This window comes from Aspergillus viridinutans, assembly GCF_018404265.1.
Source record: "Aspergillus viridinutans IFM 47045 DNA, scaffold_10, whole genome shotgun sequence".
Classification (NCBI taxonomy): Eukaryota; Fungi; Ascomycota; class Eurotiomycetes; order Eurotiales; family Aspergillaceae; genus Aspergillus; species Aspergillus viridinutans.
In genome coordinates this window covers 572,413-597,809 of record NW_025091226.1, presented here as the reverse complement: position 1 = coordinate 597,809, position 25,397 = coordinate 572,413, and the positions used below count along the sequence as shown (strand labels likewise).

The 25,397-nt window shown below is 48.8% G+C and overlaps 8 protein-coding genes across 8 annotated transcripts; 5 read left to right on the top strand and 3 right to left on the bottom strand.

Moving 5' to 3' along the window:
- Positions 1-1,550: 1,550 nt before the first annotated feature.
- Positions 1,551-3,607, bottom strand: Aspvir_001891 (ankyrin repeat and BTB/POZ domain protein; the record flags this gene model as incomplete). Its single annotated transcript, XM_043273497.1, has 3 exons — positions 1,551-3,117; positions 3,185-3,270; positions 3,374-3,607. 3 exons carry the CDS (start codon positions 3,605-3,607, stop codon positions 1,551-1,553), a joined length of 1,887 nt encoding a protein of 628 aa, XP_043129432.1.
- Positions 3,608-4,300: 693 nt separating this feature from the next.
- On the top strand, positions 4,301-6,530 carry nimA (serine/threonine protein kinase nimA; the record flags this gene model as incomplete). Its single annotated transcript, XM_043273496.1, has 3 exons — positions 4,301-4,352; positions 4,422-4,474; positions 4,530-6,530. The coding sequence occupies 3 exons, from the start codon at positions 4,301-4,303 to the stop codon at positions 6,528-6,530; spliced, it is 2,106 nt and encodes a 701-aa protein (XP_043129431.1).
- A 799-nt stretch (positions 6,531-7,329) lies between these two features.
- Positions 7,330-8,202, bottom strand: Aspvir_001889 (WW domain binding protein 11; the record flags this gene model as incomplete). The annotated part of the gene is made up of 1 exon (XM_043273495.1): positions 7,330-8,202. One exon carries the CDS (start codon positions 8,200-8,202, stop codon positions 7,330-7,332), a length of 873 nt encoding a protein of 290 aa, XP_043129430.1.
- A 1,623-nt stretch (positions 8,203-9,825) lies between these two features.
- On the top strand, positions 9,826-10,505 carry Aspvir_001888 (uncharacterized protein; the record flags this gene model as incomplete). Its single annotated transcript, XM_043273494.1, has 2 exons — positions 9,826-10,101; positions 10,275-10,505. 2 exons carry the CDS (start codon positions 9,826-9,828, stop codon positions 10,503-10,505), a joined length of 507 nt encoding a protein of 168 aa, XP_043129429.1.
- A 1,437-nt stretch (positions 10,506-11,942) lies between these two features.
- On the bottom strand, positions 11,943-12,512 carry Aspvir_001887 (ribonuclease P Rpr2/Rpp21/SNM1 subunit; the record flags this gene model as incomplete). Its single annotated transcript, XM_043273493.1, has 1 exon — positions 11,943-12,512. One exon carries the CDS (start codon positions 12,510-12,512, stop codon positions 11,943-11,945), a length of 570 nt encoding a protein of 189 aa, XP_043129428.1.
- A 457-nt stretch (positions 12,513-12,969) lies between these two features.
- On the top strand, positions 12,970-15,019 carry Aspvir_001886 (ATP-dependent RNA helicase SUB2; the record flags this gene model as incomplete). The annotated part of the gene is made up of 5 exons (XM_043273492.1): positions 12,970-13,219; positions 13,775-14,185; positions 14,238-14,598; positions 14,654-14,911; positions 14,974-15,019. The coding sequence occupies 5 exons, from the start codon at positions 12,970-12,972 to the stop codon at positions 15,017-15,019; spliced, it is 1,326 nt and encodes a 441-aa protein (XP_043129427.1).
- A 6,028-nt stretch (positions 15,020-21,047) lies between these two features.
- On the top strand, positions 21,048-23,549 carry Aspvir_001885 (ketopantoate reductase family protein; the record flags this gene model as incomplete). The annotated part of the gene is made up of 4 exons (XM_043273491.1): positions 21,048-21,256; positions 21,322-21,362; positions 21,435-21,864; positions 21,935-23,549. The coding sequence occupies 4 exons, from the start codon at positions 21,048-21,050 to the stop codon at positions 23,547-23,549; spliced, it is 2,295 nt and encodes a 764-aa protein (XP_043129426.1).
- Positions 23,550-24,822: 1,273 nt separating this feature from the next.
- Positions 24,823-25,224, top strand: Aspvir_001884 (DASH complex subunit HSK3 family protein; the record flags this gene model as incomplete). The annotated part of the gene is made up of 1 exon (XM_043273490.1): positions 24,823-25,224. The coding sequence occupies one exon, from the start codon at positions 24,823-24,825 to the stop codon at positions 25,222-25,224; it is 402 nt and encodes a 133-aa protein (XP_043129425.1).
- Between the last annotated feature and the right edge of the window lie 173 nt (positions 25,225-25,397).

The following is a 25,397-nucleotide window of genomic DNA, read 5'->3' as shown; positions in this document are numbered from 1 at the left end:
ATCAGAGTTTGCGACGCATCTTTTTTAACTCCCAGCAAACGAGTTGCGGTGGCCGCTGGCCAGTAGCCATACACCGACTTGGAGCCCAACCGTTGTCGCCAGAAAAAATCATCTTCTTTATTGGTATGCAAAAACCCCGAAAAAGAACTGGCACGAAATTTAGTGCCATGCAGCCTTTATTTCGTGGTCGATCCCGCCACGGAAATGTCCGAAGGGCTTACGACCAGGAAAATCCAGAGAGTAAGACGAAGTAGGTATGGCCCAATCATGTCTGGTTGATCATCGTGGCTTGCGCGATATGAATTCTCAGTGATTCTCACACGCACTTGTCTTGCATCCAATGTAGTCGATCGGTGATATAGATGTACTGCATCCGTCGCTCCTAGTTCAGGCCTGTTTGACTTCCATCGAATCGGTTGTTGTGCCTCTCTCCAAGTACCTGATGTGCAGGTGTGAGGGGGACGAAGTATGCGCTTCGATGTCCGACCGCTTGCATCCAAATCAGGTCACGTATCCCAGATGCTTCTGGCTTCTGGTACCAAGATCGGAGCAGTTACTCGCCAAATTCCTACCCGGTAGTTGCGCTTTTCTCGCCGGAAGCCTGTAGGAGAGGAAGGAACTCAGTTGGGTGATCATTATGGAGGTCTGTTCCTCCCCAGGCTCTTAGCAGTTAGAACATAAGGACCGTACTCCGTACTGAGCGGAGGTATGATGAGTTGACCATCAGCTTCATATGCATGCACTGGTTTCTTATCACACCCTCCATCAGTGCTAGCACTCATTTGCTGGAGTTCAAACACATGCTTCGAGCCAGAGACCATGCAGCATTGTCCTCCAGTTCGTGTCTCGATTCTGATCTTCTCCACGTATGAGGACAGCCTTTCGCACAGACAACGTAATTTCCTGTTCCCGCCTTATCACTGCGGCTCGGGTCGGCTGGTGAGACGGATAGTTTGAGTTTGTCTGAGCTCATATTGTAACGGTGGTACGAGAGTCAGCTGTTGAGTGCCGCCACTGGTGATCTCTTCGTGTCTGTCTGCCTCGAGTCGCACAAACGGTGTCGGCCGGGCGGATCAATCTGTAATATCCATATCTTCCTATGGACGCATAGATCACTTGTGACTAGTACATCATCTTGTGATTCTGGTATCGCATGTGTGTTTGTCCAGCCTCAATGGATTTCCTAAGATTTAGGGGTTGCTGATTCCTCCGTCTGTTTTGCTTTGTTTCAAAGGTATGCTGTCGAAAGAGCCTTGATTAGCCGCTTTTCCATATTATCGGGGTGGTGAGATGAACCGAGATAATTTGATCCCTGAACAGAGTTGGACGATGCCGATGTTTGACAGCGACGTTGCCATCAAAGTAGTGTAAATATCCGTGGAGCAGCATAACTGACATGATATTTGATGCGAGTGGATCGTACAGAAGATGTAAACATTCAGATTCTATCATTCTCTATACAGTTGTATATGTGACTTTTTGTATATATACCGTGCGTAGTTAGTCGTCTAGTCATCATGTCCTGGATCAGGTCGTAATCATGTCATCGCTCAAGCTTCCAAGTTCAGCTCTTCCAAGAGGCGATCCAATTTTTCCATGAGAATCTGGTAGTTGATCGCGTCCTTGCTGAATTCATCGCCAGCTATTTCTCCATCCAGAGTCCGAATGATGGGGCCCTGTTCTCTAGTCCTTTGACCAGGCGCGACCTCTGCTTCTGCGCCGATGGGCAGAGTCTGACTCTGAATGCCCATTGTGTTTAATTTGTCGGTAAGCTCTACCAGGTCTTTGTCGATGCCACTTGTATCAGCCAGCTGTTGTCGTGTTTCCTCCTCCATCATCTCTTCCAGACCAGCATCATCGAACCTGAGTCGGAAGCGCTCGCCCAAGTAGAACCGGATGTCGTCCAATAGCTCAATGGAGTCAGTTTCTTGCCTTGCCTTGATACGAGCTGCTGACTCTTGAATCAGTTCGGCGAATTCCGGTGAGTCAATATGAGCTTCCAATCTGTACGCAAGATAACGTGCAGCGAACTCCTCCAGTCGCTGGACTCGAGTCAACCAAGCAGCGCGGATGATGGCGTAGATATCAATCTCATCTTCTTCCTTGGTACCCCGAGTCCTTGCAGCTTCTGCCTGTGACATGTCACCGCTGCCAAGTGTGCTGATCACAACCGCTGCCTTAGTTTTTAATTTCTCGATGAACAGCATATCAGCGGCGAAAAGGACGTCCACAGCGATATCAAGCGGGAAATCCGCCCTTTCCGTATACATAAACGTGAGCACAATCTCCAGAACTTCAGGAGAGCAGTCCACAGGTATGATATTCAGATGCTCCTTCAAGTGCGCCTCTCGGAAGGTAGACGAGAACATAGCTTGAAAGAACTCGGATCGAAGCAGCATTGCCCGGTGGCAGGGGAACCAGATTGATTTCCTGTCTTTCTGTTTGCCATCCAAGTGGGAGCCATCGCCAATGTCGTCCTCGTCTTCAGGGAGCTCGTCGGCTCGAAGCACAACATCAGCGAAGATCCCATTGTGACGGTCCCATCTGACTTCGTCCACCTCAGAGGAATCGACCTCTATTTTACTTCCGAGGACATTCTTCCGGAACCATTCTTCGAGCTGATCTCGACCTCGTGAAAGCTCCATTGACCTCCGCTGCCTGGCTAACCTCCTGTCCCCACTGTCAATGATACTATCCAGCAGACTCGGAATCTCCAAATGTTTGGCGATCCTGTCGATCCCTGCGAAGACCTCTGACTCTGTAAAACCTGTCCCGGGTCCGCTTCTCAACTCGCGAGGAGCCTCTCCAAAGTACAGGTACTTGATCGCCGTTCCAAATGCTTGCGGCGGAATCGTGCTCGGCAGTTTCCATGTCGTAGATTTGGGATCAGCTACCAATTTCCCCCGAAAGTACGGAGAACGTGCAGCAAGTATAAACTTGTGCAAATACAGAGACTCGTCACCGGCTGACACCACAATATCAGATGTCCCGGGTTGATCTCGAGTGAGTAGCGACGATACATGGGCGGCAAGGGGCTGAAGGGGATCGGTAGACTTCGAATAATCATATTCAAGTAGTAAATTTCGTATACGATCGTTCAAAGCGTTATATAGGCATCTGCAATAAAATCGAGGATTAGTCCGAGAATGATCAGAGGGTCATCCACTCGGCAAATGACGCATACCTTTCTCCTTGGAAAGTGTCACGTTCACACAGTGCACCGGACTCAAGAAGGAGCTGAGCAACCTCGTAATGGCCACAAAGACTTGCCTAATGTCATAATCTCGTTAATGTGATGTCCGACGGCTAATCCACAATGGCAGAGGCAAATCCCTGGTTGTCATGATTCCGGCGATACTCAAGGGTTACTTACTAGGATCAAGGGAGTATAGTCGTACGGATCCCGAGCGTTAACATTAACTCCTTCCGTGATCTTTTCCTGGCAGACTTTCAGGTCCCCCTTGCGACACGCTTCGCAAAGTTCCCGAAACGGCTCGCTCAGATCAAGAGGGTTGTCATCCTTGATTGTCCCCTCCTGGATCAGCTTCTTCTCATTGTGGAGACTGATTTCAAGTTGATCTTTGCGTAGTACAGTCCTCTCGGTCATCATGAAACTCAATCAGAAGGCCTTGCCGGGGCACCAAAAGAAGACAGGAACCGGCCAAATATCCAAGGCTGCATGTAGAGTGCGAAACTCGAGATCATTTAACAATGGCATCATCTTATCGATAAGAATAGTCACGTGTTATATATATTGCCACTATGACAGCAAAGGGGGATATGAGTTCGTTCATTGATTGAAGCTAATCCTGAATGTCCACAGTCAAGGCCAATAAAGGAGGTAGATAATGAATCAATTATTTCAGGCTATTTGGTGAGTCCTAGGCTCTCAAGCACTAGGAATGCACTCACATACACTAAAATAAACAGATTCCAAGGGAGGAAGATACATATGTTTTCCTGGGTGCAACTCTTGAACCGCCCTGGGACTCACCGCCCTGGAGCGCACCGCCTGCTGCATACAGAATAGAGCCATGTCTTGCTGCGTTGCTCAGCAACAACACTGCATCTAAACATCCAAAACTCCCATCGCATACTTACTTACCTTTCTTCTTCGCAACCTGACCTTTGGTTCCATGTCAACTTTCATCGTCGTTTACTAACCTAACAGGGACACATCCTGAGACACAGGCTAATAAATGCATTGCATGCCTGTATAATATCCTTTCGAACTTGTCCAACCCAATTTAATCTTGACCCCCATCACCACCTCAGCGGTCCGAACCACTTGAATGCCACAATGGCAATTGCTTTAGCTGAGGCAGACAAGTATGAAGTCTTGGAGAAGATTGGTACGAGTATCCTGCCCCTGAACTCTATAATCCTCCCATAGAACATAGTATTAAACAATACTCATACAGGGTGTGGTTCATTCGGCATTATCCGCAAGGTCAAACGGAAATCTGATGGCTTCGTAAGGACTCGATCCAAATTTGTGACGCAGGTGTCGGAACTAATTAGCAAGCCAGATACTATGTCGCAAAGAAATCAATTACATCAAGATGTCGCAGAAGGAGCGCGAACAGCTCACTGCCGAATTCAACATCCTGAGCTCCCTCCGACACCCGAACATCGTCGCCTATTACCATCGTGAACATCTCAAAGCAAGCCAGGATCTGTACCTGTATATGGAATACTGCGGCGGCGGTGATCTTAGCATGGTCATCAAGAACTTGAAGAAGACAAACAAATATGCAGAAGAGGAGTTCGTTTGGCGCATTTTGTCACAGCTGGTGACAGCGCTGTACCGGTGTCATTATGGAGCGGACCCGGTGGATGTGGGATCCAATATACTGGGCCCGGCTTCCAGGCCCTCTGGTCTCAAAGGGAAGCAGGCGCAGATGACTATTCTGCACCGTGACTTGAAGCCCGAAAACATCTTTCTTGGCAGTGACAATACGGTCAAACTCGGTGACTTTGGCTTGTCCAAGCTAATGCACTCGCATGACTTCGCATCGACTTATGTCGGCACTCCCTTTTACATGTCACCCGAAATCTGCGCTGCAGAGAAGTACACCCTCCGGTCTGATATCTGGGCTGTCGGCTGCATCATGTATGAGCTGTGTCAGAGAGAACCCCCCTTCAACGCGAAGACACATATTCAGCTGGTCCAAAGAATCCGAGAAGGGAAATATGCCCCTCTCCCAGATTTCTACTCGCCAGAACTGAAGAACGTGATTGCTAGTTGCTTGCGCGTCAACCCAGACCACCGACCAGACACCGCCGCTCTAATTAATCTTCCTATCATTCGCCTGATGCGGAAAGAGAAGGAGGTGGTTGACCTTGGGAAGACGCTCCGAAAGCGCGAGGAAGCTGCATCGCAGAAGGTCAAAGAAATGGAACAAGCCTTTGCGAAGCTTGAAAAGGAGAAACAGCAAATGAAAACAGAAATTGAGAATACCGTGCGCCGAGAGTGGGAGGTGAAGGCAAGACTCGAGATCGACCGTCAGGTACAGAATGAACTTGACAGGTTACGCAAGAGGTTTGAGTTCGAGGTACAAGAAAGAGTGAACATCGAAGTTGAGAAGCAAAAGCGGAACAACAGTTTGAGGGATGATACGGTCCTCCCAACGAGCAGTTCCCAGTCGTCTGTTAATAACGGAGATGACACTGGCTTCCCCTCAAGCACCGATATCAGCCAGTTGTCCATCGAATCCCCTACAGCCAACGCAAACAAGCAACCAAAGAAGGAAACTAGGACTCCTTTCAGCCGCTCGAAGACGGCGGTTGAATCGCCTGTCGACGTGCAGATGGCTGAGCCGTCACCAATCTCCATCGCATCACTCTCTTTGTCCCCCCGTCGTACCTCAGCAGCAAGCAAGAATATCTTTGCGGAGGCGGACAGGCAGCGAGCGAAGTGGGAGCCAACTCTAGCTTACTCCGATGACGAAGACGATATACCCGACCTTCCCTCACCTACCCGACACAAGGTCAAACATGATCCTCTCAAGGCCCCGGCACGTCCTCTGCTCCGACAGAACACTACATCGTTTATGCAGAAGCTAAGCTCCCAGCCGCCTCTCTTCCCTTCCAATTCCTCCAGGTTGCCCCAGCTGCCGGGTGGCCCGCCCGAAATTCGTCATGGAGAGGCAAAGTCTAGATCACCCCATCGGCGGCTGTCTAAAATCCCGTCATCGGCGAACCTTGCTGCTGATGCCGGGTCCCCAACTCGCAAGAGTGCTACTAAACAGCTTCCTTCGAAAGGGAACGGTGGTGGTGAAGAGATGTTCAAAGTCGTCATGCAACGCAACATGGGTGGCCGGACATTGGTTGAACTTGCCCAGGCAAGGGCTGGTGGACGGCCCATGGATGAAGTGAAGCGGTGCGCAAGTGATTCGCGAGCTGCGGGCTGCTCCACGAATCTAAGATCTTCCGACCGTGAGCCTCCTGCCGTTTGGGATCCAGAGAAGGACGAGATGCCCAGTCCATTCCTGGCTCGTGGAAGAAAGGTCATTCGGAACTTCAGGTAAACCTCGGCCGCCCTAATCAGAAGACTTTTGGATATTCTTGACCATCCGTTTCTTCTGAATGAATGGGAACACTTTTAATCGCTCAAGAGGCGTGATTTGCAAACACACAAGAGCATTTCTACATGGCAGCCGCCTCTAATATTTCCACGGATCTTAATAATTGAGACACTTCTTGGAGTTTCGGCCCGGTGCTGTGCTTTGGAGAAATGATATGGACCATGCAAGGCATGGGACTGATGCATGATATGGCGCATCCTTTTGATTAGCATCGTCAACGCGACGCGAACAACACCCTTTTCCTTTGTATCTTAACGCCGTGATGCCCTTTCCTATTTGCTGTGTTGTTTCTGTCTGTTGTACTCCTGTTTCCGCACCCCAACAGACCCCATCCTCCAGATTTTGACCGATAGAGATCTATTCCCTCAATGGGCCCCTGTTTTACCATAGGGTTACCAAAACCCCCCTACTCTCGTTTCCTTGTACATTTCCTCTTCTTCTCTTTGACCCTGGCACTGTTTCTTCCCCCGAATGGCGTTAGTTTGGAGGCTCATTGGATATCCGGCGTATTCAGGAAAGGCATATGTGTGTACATACAAATTCTGTTTCTCTTTCACTTAGGTCTTCAGTGCCTAGAATCCAAGACATTTATCTTCAAATATCATCTCCAGCAATGAGACAATCTTGGTTTTGAACCGTTCAAGTTAAGCGGGAAGCTCGAGGCTCCCTGACTGAATTCGGTCAACCATGTGTCACATAATTTAACGAGTGTGCCGCAACACATGATATTGACTCGTGACTATCAAGCTTCTTCATCCTCAACTTCCTCCATCTGTACAGTACGAAGCTCGCGATTGAATCGTTCTTCCTCCTGTAGAAGCTTTTGCTCGATGTCATCCTTTGCCGGCTGAGCGGCGTTTACATCTCCTTTGGGTTCCGCAGAATTAGCGCTGTAACCGGCTTCCTCAAGCCTATCCATTTCTTCCGGCTCCAGCAGTTTCCCACGACCTTTAATAGACTCCTGTTTGACTCTGACTGCCGCGGGAACGAACTTGCTGACAGCTTCTTGCCGTAGATTTCTGATCTCCGGCTTCGCTTCGTAGACGGTCTTTGTTTCCACGACTGGCGGTTTCGACGGTAGAGGATGTGGGCCACGAGCGCCATCCAAATCAACGTCTGCATCTGGCCCTCTCCTTCTCTGATATTGTCTGGGTATGGGCGGGGGTGTATCCCGCGGCATAGGTATCCGGCGAACGTCCTCATCTGTCTCGCTACTATCGCTCTCTGGCTCAAATCGCCTGTGATCCTCTCTCCTCCTTTTGCCAAGTACTCCGTCTCCGTGGTCTCTTTGGCCGCCAGGAGGCCCTCGTCTGTGTTCCGAACTCGCAAATGTGGGCGCTTTATCGCCAAGTGCTTCCCTGGCCTTTTGCACTGCTCGTAAATCGCGCTCAAGGGCCTCCAGTATCTGCTTCTCGCGTGGCCGCAACTTCTGCCCGGACTCCTCCATTTCTTTGAGTTCGTTTATTTGTCTCTGGATGCGCTCGGGATTGCGACGCGCCAGCTTCTCGTTCCGACGAGCCAGCGCTTCAGCTTTCGCCTTTTTCAGGGTTTTCTGTTTCTCAAGCTTCCGCTGCGCCATCGCAGGGTTGACTGAGCGTTCTTTGTCCTTAGGCATTGTTGCTCTTCCTTTCGTCGTTCCTTCGAGGCTGACGTTCTAGAATACTTAGACGATTCGAATTTGTATGGTTGCGCTTTGGGAAAGTAACAGTGTCCCCAGTTTTCGACAATACTAGGGTGCGATTGCTACTATCGATGCCAAAAATCCAAGTCAGTCAAGGGGAGTCACTCAAAATTGGGCGAGCTTGGCAATGTAATCTGGTTGGTAGGACAACGTTCGCTGCAGCTCTTGCAACAGGCTAGACCTGCGTCACGTACATCGGGGAAAGCTCACAGGCTGACAATAAAGTAAGCTGCATCAAGAGCAGCAACAAGAATCTTTTCTCAAGGTCGGATCTTCCGAGCACTGACCCTCCCAATCGACAAGGAATCCAGTAATAAATCTGTAGGGCTTTAGCCTCACGGATTGGGCAGCGGCTTGAGTAGATCTAGGCGTGGGGAAAGGCGATGGCGACAGAGAATGGGCAGGAATGGCGACTAGAGCTGTAATGACCGACGCGCCAAATGCGCTATTTTGAGAGTTTGTCGACTTTCACAGCTTTTGATGAAAGAAGAGATGAGCTCCGTCCTCGTTGTCAATGATGATGTTGGCGAGAGATGGGAGGCATTGAAGGGAGCGAGCATTAACGAGAGACGGGGAGAGAGAAGTGCCGCGCGGAGAAGAACCATAATTTTGGAGACGAGCAGTGACGTTTATCTAGGGAAAGAATAAACCTGTCGCGTTATTCGCTACATTGCCTCCATCTAATGATGATTATCTACTATGGCTAGAATAATAATATCAATGCAGCGAGCATCAAGATCACGAGCGACGAATGGGACCAGTTATAGTTGCAGGTCGTATCAATATATATTTCTTATACAATATTCGCTCTGGTTGCTCAGTATAAAGCTGCAGAGCTGTCCTTTTGTCCCCTTGGAAGGTGTAATTTGCAGAGATTGGAGGCATCAATTTTCTCCTCAAGAGTCTCTTTGCACTTTCTTCATCTATTTCGTAGAATTCTTATTCCATCTGCGTCACTTCGACTTGTCGTTCCTCTCCTGTCCGAGGCACCCTTGAACATTCCTCTTCCTGGAAGATTCAGCCTGTACTCCGTACCTGTGCATGTCTCATCAGCTCGGTCATCATTAATCAACTCAGATCAGATCGAACTCGCGCCTCGTCAGTGTAACCTGACAGGCTAACGAGGAGTGCTGCTGCGGTTGCACAGTCTCCTGTTTGATTTTTTGCCGCCGACTAGACTAATAATCTGCTTCCTCAAACGGGCCATATTCCCGCTGCCGTTAATCGCTCTCCCCTGTCTCCTCTCTCGATTCTCAAAGACACCCCGAGTTTATTGTTTCTCGCGTCAGGAGGATACACCAAATCAGCGACCTGCGTCATTTTGCCGCCTCCAGTGGATTCTGCGCTTTGACAGCGCACCTTGGGCTCTGTCGCTATTCCCTTTCTCTCCTTCCTCACTTGTCTCCGTCCCGTTTCCCCTTCACCCCCTGTGTTGTTCTCCTACGCTTTCCTGCAGTCACCATCATGAAATCGGGTCCATTGTATCTATACGGTTCCAGATCGATCGGCGCTTCCTAGACTCCTGTCACGGTTGGAGCATGTCTCTGCCGGAACCAAATGTCCGTGTCAGCCTCGATTCCCGATACCTCGCTTGGCCTCACCTCCTCCGAGATCCAAATCCTACGGCAACAACAACAAATTGCACTCCAGAATGGGCATACTGGGAATGGCGTTTCCAGGGGCAGAGGGACTGGACGGACCAGCAACTCAAGCTCGCGCGCCGCCAGTGCGGCCAGCAGCCATGGTCGGTTGCTGTTGGATCCGATGAGCCTTCGAGCACTCTCGCATCAGTTGGACGGACTGCAGGAACAAATTCGGAGTCGTATTGGTTATGTACGTACGCTGAATTTCTGCACTTCTTCTTTTCTTTTCAAAAAATTCCACCCGCTGCTATCTCCCCTACCTCGTTCTCTCCTTACTGGACTCGAAGGGTGTTTGATAACGATTGTTATCCCTCTTCGCACACGAATGCGCTCGTCACATAGTTCTTTGCTAACATCCACCAGCTAGAGGAGCAGATGCAACTTTCCATTCAGAACAGCTATGACCGTGCAGGAAACGTCATCCGTAACGCTGACGCTGAGATTGCTCGTACTCGTTCCATACTCGCCTCGATTGATGACTTGGAGAATGAGCTCGCCAAAATAGGACATATCAGAGAAATTGTGAAAGCTTATCGCGGCAGGATAGAGAGTCTTGACCAACGTATTGATCAAGCTGCCCGCCGGAGACACTGACGCCGCATCTACTACCATCTCATTCTCACACCGCATATCCACATCTATACTGGACGTTCACATATACTCTAACTCTTACGAATTCTACGAAACTAACGAAATGAAATCTCTCGCCCCGGAGGCTGTCGCATACCAGTTGCCAGATTACCGATCGACTGCCGGATGATCCCTCAACGAGCCCATGTCTTCTCTTGCAATGAACGCTCATGTGATGAAGGTGCTGTAACCCGCTAACAAGATGAAACGAATCTGAATCATGAACTGAGGATTCAGCAAACACCAAGAGTTCAAAATTCCCTATATACAATCCCCGTCCTCACGGACATTGTTTCATGACAACCCTATGCAGCGTTTGTAGTGGTCGACATGTGCCATTCACTTGCAATCTTCCTTTGCTCCTCACCTGACAATTCGTCACAAACGTCTTATTTGTCCCTTTTTTGATTTACTTCTGTACCTGGGAAGGATATGCGCTTTAAAGACCTTCGTTTTGCCTCACGGCCATTGCTAGAATTTCGCATCATTGCGGTCGAAGATTACTGGAAATCAACCGATTAGCATGCTTTTGAATAGCGAGCGCTGTTTTCAGTCGATACCCTAAGGGCTCTTTCCTGCTGTTATTGTTTATTGTTGGATCAAACTTTTGATGGTCTAGTATGATACGAAAGAAACGGTCAATTTACTCGATGATATTGTCCATGTCAACTATCTGTCAATTATGTTAAAATTTCGGACACACTGGTTCTGATTCCCATCGAGTCATTCTTGTTTGAGCGACGCTGATGTCACCCCGTAGAAGTTAACCACTTTGCCCGCTGACCGATCGACACCACAAATTAGTCACAATTGATGGACGGTTTTATTTGAAAGCGCTCGCTCCGTTCCTATTCTGCCTCGCAAGAGCACCATTGCAACTCGGGAACACAGGCTATGCCGGATCCATATGACAATTTGATACTCAAGTTCAGAACAATTGCCGTTCGACACGACCTTGATGGAGTCACGGCAACAAGCTCGGGCAGACATCAACCCGTCCAAGAGCAGTTTGAACACATCAACTGGCAGTCCGGGTTTGTCATCCTAAGCTCCTGCGGTCCGCAATTGTGCTGAGGGCGCACGGGTCCGGCTCAAGGACAGCAACTTCGTTGAGTAACGTGTGTCAAGCACATTCGCAGGGCTATATGGGAACGACAGTGGTCTCAACATCGGTTGCCGTTGAAACAGGCAAATACCAGGTGGGCATCTTTTTTCCCTGTCATTGGCCAGCTGGTACCATGAAGAGAAGCCGAAGACGGCATCGCCAAGCACCAACAAAATTATGGCTTTCAATAGAAGGAGGAAGTTGACAGTGGGTTCCTCACCACCGTCAGCTGCGGATGTCAACACTAAGTGACCGCGGCGATTATTTCGAATGCCTAGAAAACAAAACCCTGGCGTTCACTTAACATCTGGCTTCTCCGCTTGTGCTTTTTCCTTCCGACGTTCCGCAAGTTTCTTGCTCCGCTTCTCTGTTTGTGGAAAGCGCTTCTCCGTCTCACATGTAGTGCAACGAATGACCAGTACATCTGCCCAAGGTTTTCTGCGACCACGGCTCTCATTTCTAATCTCATGCGTGCAGTTGACATTGGGAATTAGAAGTGTATCGCAGCGCTTGCAGAATGAACGCTTGGCTTCCACTGGCAGCCGCAGCTGAGATTTCAGGGACACTCCCCGCAAATGTGATACATAAACTCGGGCGAGTTGCGAAAGACGATCTGTGTCGTTTGACGGGCTTGTTGCAAACGACTGTTTCTGAGCTGCAATGCCAGGCTTTACAATATCTGGTACCATCCTTGTCGAACCCGTTATCTCTCGGTTTCCGTTATCGGCTCGCTGATCATCTGGTTCCTTCGAGGAAACCGTCACGGATTGAAGAAGGCTTGCGGCGTTATGAAGGTACGCCAATCGGGCTCGTAAATGACTGTTGACTCCGCCTAAGGCGCCCTTTTTATCTTTCGCTTTGGCCATTATGTAGGGTACAGGTCAATATGACCAAGAACGAGAAGTGAAAATGATGGATGGATCTTAATTGTTGATGGACCCGCCCAGAAGCATTAGAGGCTAGATATGGTAATCTGGGGGCTAACCGAAAGCGGCCAGTAGCCTTTCGAGAATGACTAATATACTTTATCACGTGACTACAGACTTCCTGATCTCTTCCTGCCATCCCTCGCGACTGCGATCTTCTCTTGTTCTCCATCGCCTTCTTTCTGCCTTCAACGTTCATCGTCTTCCAATTCTTTCGATCCATCCACAACAAAAGCGGATCGGACACTTGATAAGCATTGTGACTTCTTTTCCTCCGGTTCTCTCCATCTACTCTTCTATCGCACAGTCCCTGGCTCGGCTGCCTTGGGGAAAACGCGCCGCGACAAACACCTTACTTTGATCAACGCCATTCTTATTTCGCCATCCTACATCAACAATGTCTCACGAGGAGGATCTCATCGACTACTCCGACGAGGAGCTTCAGACCACTGACGCAGCAGCCACCACCGCTGCCCCCGCCGCAAATGGGGCCCAGGACAAGAAGGGCGACTTGACAGTTTCCGGCGGCCGCCCGGATAAGAAGGGAAGTTATGTCGGTATTCACTCGACCGGTTTCCGCGACTTCTTGCTCAAAGGGGAGCTTCTACGTGCCATCACCGATTGCGGTTTCGAACATCCATCGGAGGGTTAGTTAAATCACATTCTTCCCACAAGTATCCCTCCATTGCTCCGTGTTTCAACGTCCGTCCATCTCCGCGAGGAATGAATTTTGTCGCTTTTGGCCACCTATTCCGTTCGAGACTGCAGGCCACACCAGGTTGTCCACGCGGAGTACAATGAATCAACTGCGCTGTGTCAATCAAGAGCCTTAATGCGGCTAGTGTCCGCTTGCTTTGCTTCAGCTGTCTACGGCGAATTAGTTCTCGTGGAATTCTCGCAGGTGACATTCGTCCATATGAGTTGGATGATGGTGCGCTTTCTGAAGGCGACGAGCCTTGCCATTTATGGCTGGACTTTTCTCGTCCTTGTGCCGAGCGAAAAGTGATTCTGTTCGGGATACGATCGCACGCCCAACCTGTGCTTTGTTCTAAGCCTGTTGTGGATGCGGGCAATAATGCACTGTATGCCTAGTTTTCGAACGACTCGGGAATGGACGGACAATGCGACACGGATTGCTTTTTTCGTTTTTTCAAGTCTTATGGATCGAATACAAGTCTAACATACCGTTCCACCTTTCACAGTCCAGCAAGTCTGCATTCCCACTGCAATCCTGAACGTCGATGTTCTCTGCCAGGCCAAGTCTGGTCTTGGAAAGACCGCAGTTTTCGTTCTCACTACACTCCACCAACTCGAACCCGTACCTGGAGAATGCTCGGTTCTTGTCATGTGCCACACTCGTGAATTGGCGTACCAGATCAAGAATGAATACGCCAGATTCAGCAAATACCTGCCTGATGTGAAGACCGCTGTCTTCTACGGTGGTACGCCCATCCAGAAAGACGTCGAGGTGTTGTCAAACAAAGAGTCATATCCGAACATCGTTGTCGGCACACCTGGTCGTCTCAATGCTTTGGTTCGCGAGAAGAAGCTTTCTCTGCGCAACGTCAAGGCGTTCGTCTTGGATGAATGTGACAAGATGCTCGATCAGATCGGTAAGCAAGCACACCTCGCTCATAGGGATGTCCCTTACTTACATCTAGCCAGACATGCGCCGGGATGTCCAGGAGATTTTCCGTGCCACCCCCGCCGATAAGCAAGTCATGATGTTCAGTGCAACCCTCTCCCAAGAGATCCGACCCATTTGCAAGAAGTTCATGAGAAACCCTCTTGAAGTTTACGTCGATGATGACACCAAGCTCACACTCCACGGTCTCCAACAATACTACATCAAGCTCAGTGAATCGGAGAAGAACCGTAAACTCAATGAGCTTCTGGACAACCTTGAGTTCAACCAAGTCATTATCTTCGTTAAGAGCACACTGCGCGCGAACGAGTTGGACAAGCTGCTGCGCGAATGTAACTTCCCCAGTATTGCGGTGCACTCTGGTGTCAGTCAGGAGGAGCGGTGAGTGTAGATTCTATTGCTGAATTACTGGGTGCAGCGGCTAATTCAGGTTTAGTATCAAACGTTACAAGGAGTTCAAGGAGTTCAACAAGCGTATCTGTGTTGCCACCGATGTTTTCGGTCGTGGTATTGATATTGAGCGTATAAACCTGGCTATCAACTACGACTTGCCTGCTGATGCCGATTCGTATCTGCACCGTGTTGGTCGTGCTGGTCGTTTTGGAACCAAGGGTCTATCCATCTCGTTTGTCAGCAGCGAGGAGGATGAGAAGGTGCTCAAGGAAATTGAGAAGCGATTCGAAGTTGCCCTTCCGTACGTTCTTTGATTTTCCCCCGGGCCTGATGCTTTGGACGCGGCGACTAACAATTGCATAGTGAATATCCCGAGGGCGGTGTCGACTCCAGCACTTACATGGCGTGATTGAATAGAAGATATGTTGTGGACAGTCAACATAATCTCTCTTGAACATGTTTGTATCTGGGGAAATTTGATATTCTGTTGCTGCTTAGTGGTTTCCTGTTTCTCTTTGGCGTGACGGTTCGGTTGTGATTATATGTCCCAGTCAGTGTCTCAGCTTTGCTTGGCTTTAGAAGGCACTGGTGAAAACTCGGAAAGGATCTGAGACATCTGGCAAGAAAAATGTATTCGCTTATAGGCTTAATTTGCAGGTTCCTTGAATGAGGCTCCCATTGGTTCCCTGGCTTGTATCCCTGGAGTCTAAAAATAAGCTTGTCATTTGGGACTGTCGATCCCCGTTTGCCTTTTGCTTTCAACAATTTTGGCTATGGAATTGAGTAGGATTTGAGCACATTTTGTTTGATTGCTAATCGCCCTTGAACATGATCCAAAAACCATTGGACACGTAGAGAGTTGGCTCAAGCGGGTAATAGATCTACACCCTTTACCATTCTTCTTAACTTCACGGGCTAGAGGCATAAGGTATCTACAAGTCTTTCTTCCACAAAGAAGGAAGGAGATGGAAATCCATAGAGACGTACCTTACGCTAAGGTACACAATTAAACTGAAGTTGCCAAGAATCCAATGACAGGTGCCATATTATGCTTTTCGTCCCGATGCTTACCTTGATTCTTCAGGCACGTTCCAAGAAACAACACCAGATACTCGCAGCACTAACTCCGCCATCGCCAAATTCAATTCCTATTGACGGGCTCTCAGTCCACCACCTGTCAAGGTCAGGGACGAGGCCCGTGGGCTCGTGGCACGCCACAGGCGAACGGATCTCCAAAATCACTTAAACTAAACTAGCCCAACCTAATACATCCATGCCTTCCTTGTTCGCAGGCGAACGGATCCCCTTATTTCCCAATAAGTGACCACAGCTTTTCACTTACTTTATTGGTGCCTCGATCATCGTCCATGTCCTGATTGGGGGGATAGAGTTCCTATGCCGGACTGCAAATGCCGATTGAGCCTATTTAAAACTTCCAGTGCTTTGGATGCGGGTTTGTTACCGCCAAGAGATGTGGTTGTCAATTATTGATTGGTGTTTTGGGTTCCGTGTGAGGCTATGGCATGTTGATCTTAGTTAGTACCTCTCTAACTGGAGGAATACTTGGTCTTGCTTTTGACTGCTGCGCTTATGCCCAGACACACGTGGTGTAAGGTAGCTAGGTACGTAGTGATGAAGGTTTGGAAAGGGCAGAACCCATCATTGCTCGATAGTCTCGTCGACAGACGCTGCTGAAGATTCGGATCTTCAGGAAACGGGATAGACTCTGAGTAACTAGTGGGGAAGGCTCAGACCCAACAGTGACACATGTTGAGCTGTCAAATGTTACAAGTTATACCCACCTCTACAGACAAAGGATACTCTTCATGAACGACTCTGTACGTATGCAAGCTCGTAGTGACTAACTCTTGTCCTCAAGAAGAGAGATCCACGCAAACAATTCGTGTCTTGCGGGGTTGTGTGGATAAATGCTCAAGCCATGATGACGTTGAAGACGCCGACTATCACAACTACTAGTGCGCCACTACCGGGGTGGCTGTTGCGTATCCAAGTATCCATTCAAAGACTTTTTCCCCTTTTCTTTCCTCCTTCTTTTTTTCTTTCTGGCTGTCATTGTTGTCGGCTTTTTGTGCCTGAAATACACAGTACTAACAGGTAAAATAGATCGCGTCGCCGATCGCTTTCTCAGTGACATGCTATGGCACAATGACCTTCTGGTGGTGGTTACTCAAAGGTGGATGGCCACTGACAGGATCAATTGGGTTCGTTCAGCATCGATGGGAAAACAAGCAAAGACACGCAACACAGAAATGCATAACAGCATAGAGAACAGAAACTGGTTCGCGTCAGTATGGACCCAGCAATACTTCTTACTCGTCTATCTTCTAGGACCCTATGGAGTAGTCTGTAGTCGTACTCGTGGTTTGTAAGCGGAGACGGCTACGACCGCGATAGGCGTTCCACGGAACAAAGGACATTTTTGAATGAGAAAGACAAATGCATTGATCAAGTCATGAAGTGTTGGTTTGAGCGGCTGATTGATGCTTTCAGAATAATTTTGAGTCGAATCGCCCTTACCTTCTGTGAACGCTGTCTATCCCACTCCCATCAACACTTAGTTGGAATGAGGATGTGGCTGAGGTGTCCGCATGCGGAAAGGGACAAAAGTGCACTGACACTCTGGCAGGGCATCGTGTCCCATGATCTACAGCATATCTTAATTTCAATACAATACGTCTTATGATTCATGATGAAGTAATTATGGATTAGTGGCTCTGAGATTAGCATGATTCTGTTTGTTTTCTCCGGAACTTTACATGTTTATGCTTAATATTGTGTATAAGTTTTGACTCTGCATGTTCATAACTAGAGTTTGGCATAAGGGTTATTTACTACATACATCTCCTACAGCTATGACGATCGCTTCCCATTGATAAGTAGAATATCTATCTGATTACTGCGCTTCGACTGCAAATCAACCTAAACGTACTCCATTGCGTACTCCGTGCTTTGTAGATATAGAATCCTCTGCAGCCTGCAGGCATAAATCTCATAGCTGGCAAGCTGCACTCCAGTTGGAAAAAATTGATAAAAGTACCTGAGCTTCAGACCCACAAAAAGTACCATAGATAGAAACAGCAGCTGCCTACGGATAGGTATGGAGTACAGCTTGCGCACAGTGATTCGTCCTGGTGATCAGCCAATTTCTGCTACTGTAAGAGCTAGTCAGCCTAGTCTACTATGTTTCCAGACTAAGGCACATACTATCTACCTTGGAGATCAGGCCCACTTCCGCTGGTAAATTTGTTTTGGATTTGAATCAGCTCTTAAGTAAAACTTCGGAGGTCTGGACTCTGGACATTGTGTTTTGGTTGGTTTGAGCTGGTTCTGATTTTTTTTTTTGGTCCCTCTCTTTCTTTTTTACTTGTTTTCCCTTTCCCATGCACACACATGAAAATAATTTTTGGCCATAGTTGTGAGAGTAAGACAAATGTGTCAAGGTCGAAGGAAGCACTCCATAAAGGGTTTTCTATCCCTTGGTGCCTGGATTTGGCTGAGTGAAGAGGGAAGACAGAATGGACAGGATTTTAGAACCGCCAAGGCTAGAGATCGTTGTTGACAGCGATCTGAAATTTGCCGTCCTCATGGCTGATACGAGTTTGTTTGATAATGATAATCTTCAGATCGATAACAATTTACTTGAGGCACAGACACCTACCGGAGGTCGCAAGCCTCATGCTGAATCACAGGCAAATTTACCTGAGAACAAAGTCACGTCGCGCCGAAGAAGTAAGGTACCCGGTCAGCTGTACATACTTGCTGTAGTCTGTACGGAGTATTGCTACATCCGTCCTGTCCCTACATCCTGCAGCCGTAAACAGCACATGTACGCCGTACTAGCATTTGTGACCACTGGTGGTGCTGAACTGCTGGCAGGGTGAGCGTGTGATGACTGCAAACAGCGAGATGTACCCTGGCTTCATGTCGATCCCTACTCCGGCCAGAGCGGTGGCATGTTGGCTGACGGGTGACCATCGAACAACCAACGATTCATCGACCACCGTCTCCCCCTTGCAAGGAAGGAGGTCTTTACTTCAGTTGCTAACCCCCTTTGGTTCGATTGCTATAGATTTTGACGAGAAAGTAAGCGTGCAATCCTGGGAAGGAGAAGGTGGTGTCAATTCCCGGAACTTGGGAAAGGCGACAATGGCGATTCAAATTGCTTTGGTTTGTTCGATGGGTCAAGCACTCGAATTGACTTTGCAATGGCATGTCAACTTTGTGAATAGGAAGAAAAGAAATTATGAATTTAGAAAAAAAGGACATCGGCGATCATAGTTAGTTCCTTACTACTCCGGAGTAGGGATATCGTGACTCAGTCCTCAGACTCGTACAGCTGTTTTGGTGCGGAAATGTTTACAGGGCATGTGTGAGGTGTATCCAGACATCACCCTAGAGTCAGGAAAGCACATGGGGAGGTGCTGTTGAGGCCTTCAGTTGGTTTGACAACGAGGGAAGGGCTGGGAAAGTTGGTGATCTTATAAGAGTAGGTGGATAGCTGGATGATACCTCATGGGATTGATGCTATTATTAAGATATCTTGCTGCTTCTCTTGGATTATCGATTCTTATGGTTCCTGAATCATCAGTCAGGTAAGGTACCGATACAGTAGCAATTTATGCCACTTAGGTACCGTAGTCAATTAGAATCCGGCCTAAATTCGACCATCGACTAACAGACCAAGTGGGTTTTGGGTGGGTTCCGGTGACGGGAAGATTTGCATCAGCGGCCGATTTGGCTGGCTTAGCGGATTTTGCGGTCGCTGTGGCTCAGCAATTTGATGTGACATACTCCGTAAATCATGATGAATATTAATGTGCTGTCTTAATTGCATGATGAATGTTTTAATAACAGTTTCGCATCTCAGAACACTTTAAGACTACAGAGTATACAGATTATATTTATTGATTGGAGTATGGACGTACGGAGTAAACAAAATACTGTAAACAAGGAACAGTACCTATGACATTAGAGGTAGAAGCTGATTAGCGTAGGCTCTTAGAGTTAGACCCGGCAGTGCATCGATGAAACCAAAACTGGGAAGCCAGACACTAAACAACATAGATTCCAAGTTTTAAGAAATTAGTTTAATGACGATTCTGATGATATTAATATTACCAGCTACTAGCCTAATCCTGTAGACTATGCTAGCATCCTATCACAACAGATAGTCAAGATAGATCTGAAGAGAAAGCGAAAGGAAATACCAGAGACAGGGAAAATACTCGCTATCACTATTATCCTTGTTCTATTTGTAGTATCCAGTATTGAGTGATATCTGGTAATTCTGTAAAAAAAAAAAAAAAAAAAAAGTTAATGGTAGCAACTTAATACCTTCGTAGAACTCCGTTAAAAAATACAGAAAAGGGAAAACAGCATCAATCAGAGCTATCAACATCCAAATTGCTGAATGTGTACGGAGTAATGACGGAGAATAGGTAGACAGCGCTTTTGTTCTGCCGAAACAATCATGTCAGCTTTCGTTTTCGGTATCTGTCTCTCAAATTTTCTCCTCCTTTAATCGTTGACAGCGAGAATTCTTCTTATCGGCCGTCTCCCCCTGCCTCTTTCTTCCCGTTTCCGGATTCGAGCCCTGGCGGGGGATCCACGGCCGTTGAAGCAACGCATCGTCTAATCGTTTACAGCCAGTTGGGGCGTAAAGACGTAAAAAAAGAAACCAAAAAAAGAAAAAAAGACGTGACTAAACCTTTCTTTCCACTGGTTTTCTCTTCCGCCTACAGACGAGGGCGAAGAGTGCAGTGAACAAACAAGCACCTTCTGGCAGTGGCAGTAGTAGGTAGCAACAACACTGCTCTGCTCCATTTCCAATCCATCCCAGTCTCTCATCCCATCCCCTCTTTCTTTTCTTCTTGCTCCATCGAATCCGCGTCAACCTACCTAACTTACCTACTTACCTACTTACCTACCTACCTAGCTCCCGCCCTTATCCTTCCTTTCCTCTCGTTTGTTTTCTGGTTCTTTTCTCCTGTTCTCCTTCCTCCAGATACCAAAAGAACTCCATTTGTTGGAATCCCTTACATTCGTTTTCTCCTTCGACTTCGGAGCTCCTCTCGCTACGCTATCCTACCCGGTGAAACCGACTGATTCCGCACCCTGGCTTTGGTTGTGAAATTGCTTTCATTTGTGCCGTGGTAGGCAGCATCAATCGCGCCTTTGGGACGCTCGATCCAGAAATCTTACATTTCCAGCCCAACGGTCCATCAAATCTTGATTCCCACTTCCCTTTAATTTTCGATTTCTGGCCCGCCGGGACGCTTCCTTCCTCTTTGGTTCAACAAAGCTATGGCTCCTCCGCCGCGCTTGCGCATTTTATCAGGTTGGTGTTCTAGCTCTTATCTGCTGCTCAAAATGAGCTTAATCTCTTTTCTACAACAATTCACTATCACAAGATCCAAATGAGACTCATGTCTGGGATCGTGAAAAGACTTCCGCAACATCCGCCGCAACCCGAAATGAGCCCAAAGCTAACTAGAGCTTGTTTAGTCGGTAGTAATGCTATTTCGGCGTTCCTCTCCTGGCGACTTCAGGCTACAACGTCCTGTGATGTGACCCTTGTCTGGAAATCTGGATTCGAATCAGTATCTCAGTATGGAGTATCTTTTAAGTACGCTTCCTCTTGACTCGCCGTCTTTCCGCTCAAAGCCACTTTCTAATCGGAGAAACACACAGGTCGAAAACATTCGGCAATGAACGCTTCAAGCCCCGTCATGGTAAGTTCTCTCGTTATGGCATGTGTATCATTCGCAGTAAGCTTGCTAACATACACGTGTTTCGCTCTGTAGTTGTTCGCGCTCCTGAAGAAGCAGCATCTCGAGAGAATGCATACGATTATGTCATTCTGTGCGTCAAGGCGCTGCCCGACGTCTACGACCTTGCATCTGTTATCGAGTCCGTTGTCACACCTCAGCATACATGCATCCTCGTGAATACAACGAATACCCTTGGCGTAGAATCTCAATTGGAGCAGCGGTTCCCCACGAACGTGGTCCTCTCCCTAGTTTCCGGCGTGGAGATTTCGCAGACTGGGGCTAGTGAATTCGAGCATTTGAATTCGTCGGACATCTGGGTCGGTGCAACGAGCAAGAATTCCAGCATCCCGGCATCGATTCAGAATGACATGGCTGCTGCTCTGGCAATGACTTTGAGCTCAGGACAAGTCAACTGCAAGGTGTCGGAAAACATTAGACAGGAACAATTTGAGCGCATGATAGGGTGAGCATACCGGCGGCTTCGGTTCCCTCGGGTCTGCTTCCATTTTTCCTGCTGACTCCTTCTTCCGCAGACCTATCGCCTTTCAGCCAACAAGTGTTATGTTTGAGACTTCGAATCATGCCCAACTCCTCGAGAAAGTCGGGGTCCGCCAACTCGTGACTGGTATCATCGAGGAGCTCATCGAACTCGCGAAAACACAGGGCTGCTCATTCCCAAGTGACTTCACCCAGAAGACGATCGACAAGATGGTTGCCATCGACTCATCTAGCACAATGTATCAAGATTTCCAATCGCGACGTCCAATGGAGATTGAGACATATCTTGGGTCCCCAATCAAATTGGCGACGGAGTCAGGTATCCGGATTCCGCGAATCGAGACACTCTACGCTGCACTACATCACATCAACACAAACAATCTTAACAAGCCCTCAACCAATGATACGCCTCCCCCCCTACTAGCTCAGCCACCACCCAGAATGTCTTCGGCACCTCCCCCAAGAAACGGTCCTATGCGGCCTCATCCTGGTGGCAGGTCCGGCTCGGGCATGATGATGCCTCCTGGGCGCCGTGGATATCCTATGCCTATGCCGGGAATGTCAAGGCCACCAAGCGGACAAGCCCTCCCACCTTCGGCCAGGATACCTCGCGAACCTTCTCTTGAGGGACTCGAGGAGTTCAGCCATCTGGTCGTATATGACGAGGTTGCGGAAGGAGGCGTGCCCCGCCAGAATGGCAGTAACGGCATGCCCGACATGCCGCCCGGACCTCCTCCTGCAGCTGCAGATCTGGCCCTGAGAGAACGGGAATTGGCCCTCCGGCAGCGGGAGTTGCAGCTTCGCGAGCAAGAGATGCAGATGCGACGCGGACCTCGTAGTAGGGCAGCGCCGTCCAGAGCAGCAGCGTTCGATGAAGACGACGAGGACGATTATTTTGATCCCATGGACAACATTCCTATTCCGCATATTGACCCAGACAGCGTCGATATGATGAGCATCACGTCGCGCAGGGCAAGAAAAGCTCCCAACGCGAGTCAATTCCGCAAGAATCCAGAAATCAGTGTGAATGGCAGGCCCCAATCGTCGTTCAGTCGGTACCTTCCGGGTCGAAAACGCACCAGCGAGCGTATTATGCAGGAAATCCCGGGGCTTCATGATTCCCTTATGGACAACCCGATGATGGCCTATTCATCTAACCGGTACGGATCCGTTGATCGAAATCAAATGCAAGCTGGGTCCCGTGCGAACTCCATGACGGCTAGCAGAATGGGTGACTTTTCGCCACACCCTTATCCACAGAGTCGGAGAAACAGCCAGTCCCCTGCTACCCCCTATGGTGGACCCGGTCCGCGAATGGGACGACCTCCAACCGCTCAAGATCAACCTCTTGGCCCCCCCGGTCCTCACGGCGGCCATCCATCGCCGCCTGGCCACATGCGGGCACCTGTTCCGAAATATCCTCCTGGACATGGTAATGCGGTAGGTCCGCAGCAAGTTGAGCAACATTATGGGGTGAGCAACCCGTATCCCGCCAAGGGCACTCCCAAGCATAGAAGTCTGACTGGAAGTGCGAGCGCCAGCGCGGAGAGTGGTGATAGCGGAGCCAGTGCGAATCTGGACTCCGAAGCTTCCGCCCATAGCAGCGAAATCAGCCTAGGCGCTCAGCAGACTGCAATGCCGGTTCGTTAATTGGCGAGCCTTGGCCTCTCTTCTGATTCCTCAGACCCGATGTTGAGCTTTTACCTTGTTGATTTCTTCATGTCTTTGCTCTCCTGCTTCGTCTCTGCCAGGAGGATTGGCGTCCACCGCTATTCCGAGATACCTCACATCGAATGCTTGAATTCCACTTAGACTTGAACCAGTACAGACGCTCACCGACGTCAGGAACGGGGTCAATCACTTATAATACTCTGTTGTTCGCTGCTCTACATATACACAAGGGACATAGGGGTCATCTTTCTTGTTTCATCATGCTTTTCGTCTCGGGGTTTCGGAGTGGCGGGCGTGCTTCTGCGTTTGTGTTTTGCTCACTATCTCCCTTCCCGCAGCGCTCTTTTTTAATGATAGCGAGTCCAAACTCGGCCTTGAAAAATCTGCTTTTCTTTTTCTTTTTTTACTTTCGCAGCTAAACCACTGCCAATAACAAGTCGCAATCATTCAGCTTGTATTCCATTTCCCCTCTGCATGACCGTCATTGTTGTACACTACCTGTACCGGCGCATCATTCTTGCAAGCAGCTTCTCATGTCCTCCATATCATCTTACCATCTTTTTTCCCCTTTTTCTCCTACCTGCATGCCGTCCTTTCTGAATTTCCTTGCATCTGTTCTGAATCTTTATAGGGACTTTGCAAAAGGTCCAGCAGCCATTGTCACTCGCAAGTTCATGGTTGGTTCTGGCGCATCAAAAAGAGCAGGGGTTCTGACTTCTCTGGTCGATCGATCGGCTTAATCTGGCTGAGTTCGCGCCTCGCGAGGTAGCCACGAGGGAGGGCGGTCCCCTTAACTGTGACGGCTTCACTTAACGCAGGAGAACCATTCTATTGAGCAACGAATGAGCGCAGAAGAACACATGATTGATAGAAGAGTATCCTGCCATGTCGCGATGAGTGTTTCGAATAATCCACACGTTTGCATAAACCGGAAGAGACTGGATCACTAGAATAATTTCATGATAACCGCCTTATAGAAAATTTATTTCAAGCCTTAACCCATATGCACTGTTGAGTACTCGAATCAGACGGGCTTATCGGGTGTTGTCACTTGGTCTCCATGGTGCCACGTGATCAATCATCTCTCCGTAAACAAAGCACCAAAAAAGGGTCGCGCCAAATTTACCTCACTTTCCGACAGGCGACTCTCTTATCACTTCGAGTGTATAGGACAGATTGATAGTACTCTATCAGATCCTCGTTTATTTACAATCTCTACGTCTACATCAAAGAGCCAAACGCCTACGCAAAAATGGCACCACCATCCCACCAACACCACCCTTCTCAATCCTACCCCCGCCATTCCATCCTCCCAACTTCAACCACCGCATCGGCCTCGTCGTCAATGGGGTCGGGGATGGGAAACTCAGGCATGTCAGCCGCCAAAACGCGGCAGTACGCTCATCTGCATTCCCAATTGGAGCAGTTGAATGCCAATCTCGCCGACACGCAGAATCTGCTCCGCATGACGGCTGTGCAGGCGGAGGATATGCGCTTTCTGGGCGGTTATGTCGGGGCTTTGTTTATGGGGTCTGCTAAGGTTCTGGGGGAGGAAGGAGTAAAAGGGAATTCGGGGTCGAGTTCGGGTTCCGGTTTAGCTTCGGGTGGTGAAGGGGATAAAGGGGAGGAGGCAAAATTGAAGATGGAATCTTGAGGGAAATTTCTGTTACGGGTCGTACAGGGGTTGTCGGGGTAAGTATCTGTCGTTGACTCTTGGACGGCATTGCAGGATGCTATGATGTGGTTATGTCTGGGATTCGCTATCTATATCGTTTTGTCGGGATATGCTGACCGACGCAGATGTCTTGCACCCTGTGGGAAGATCTG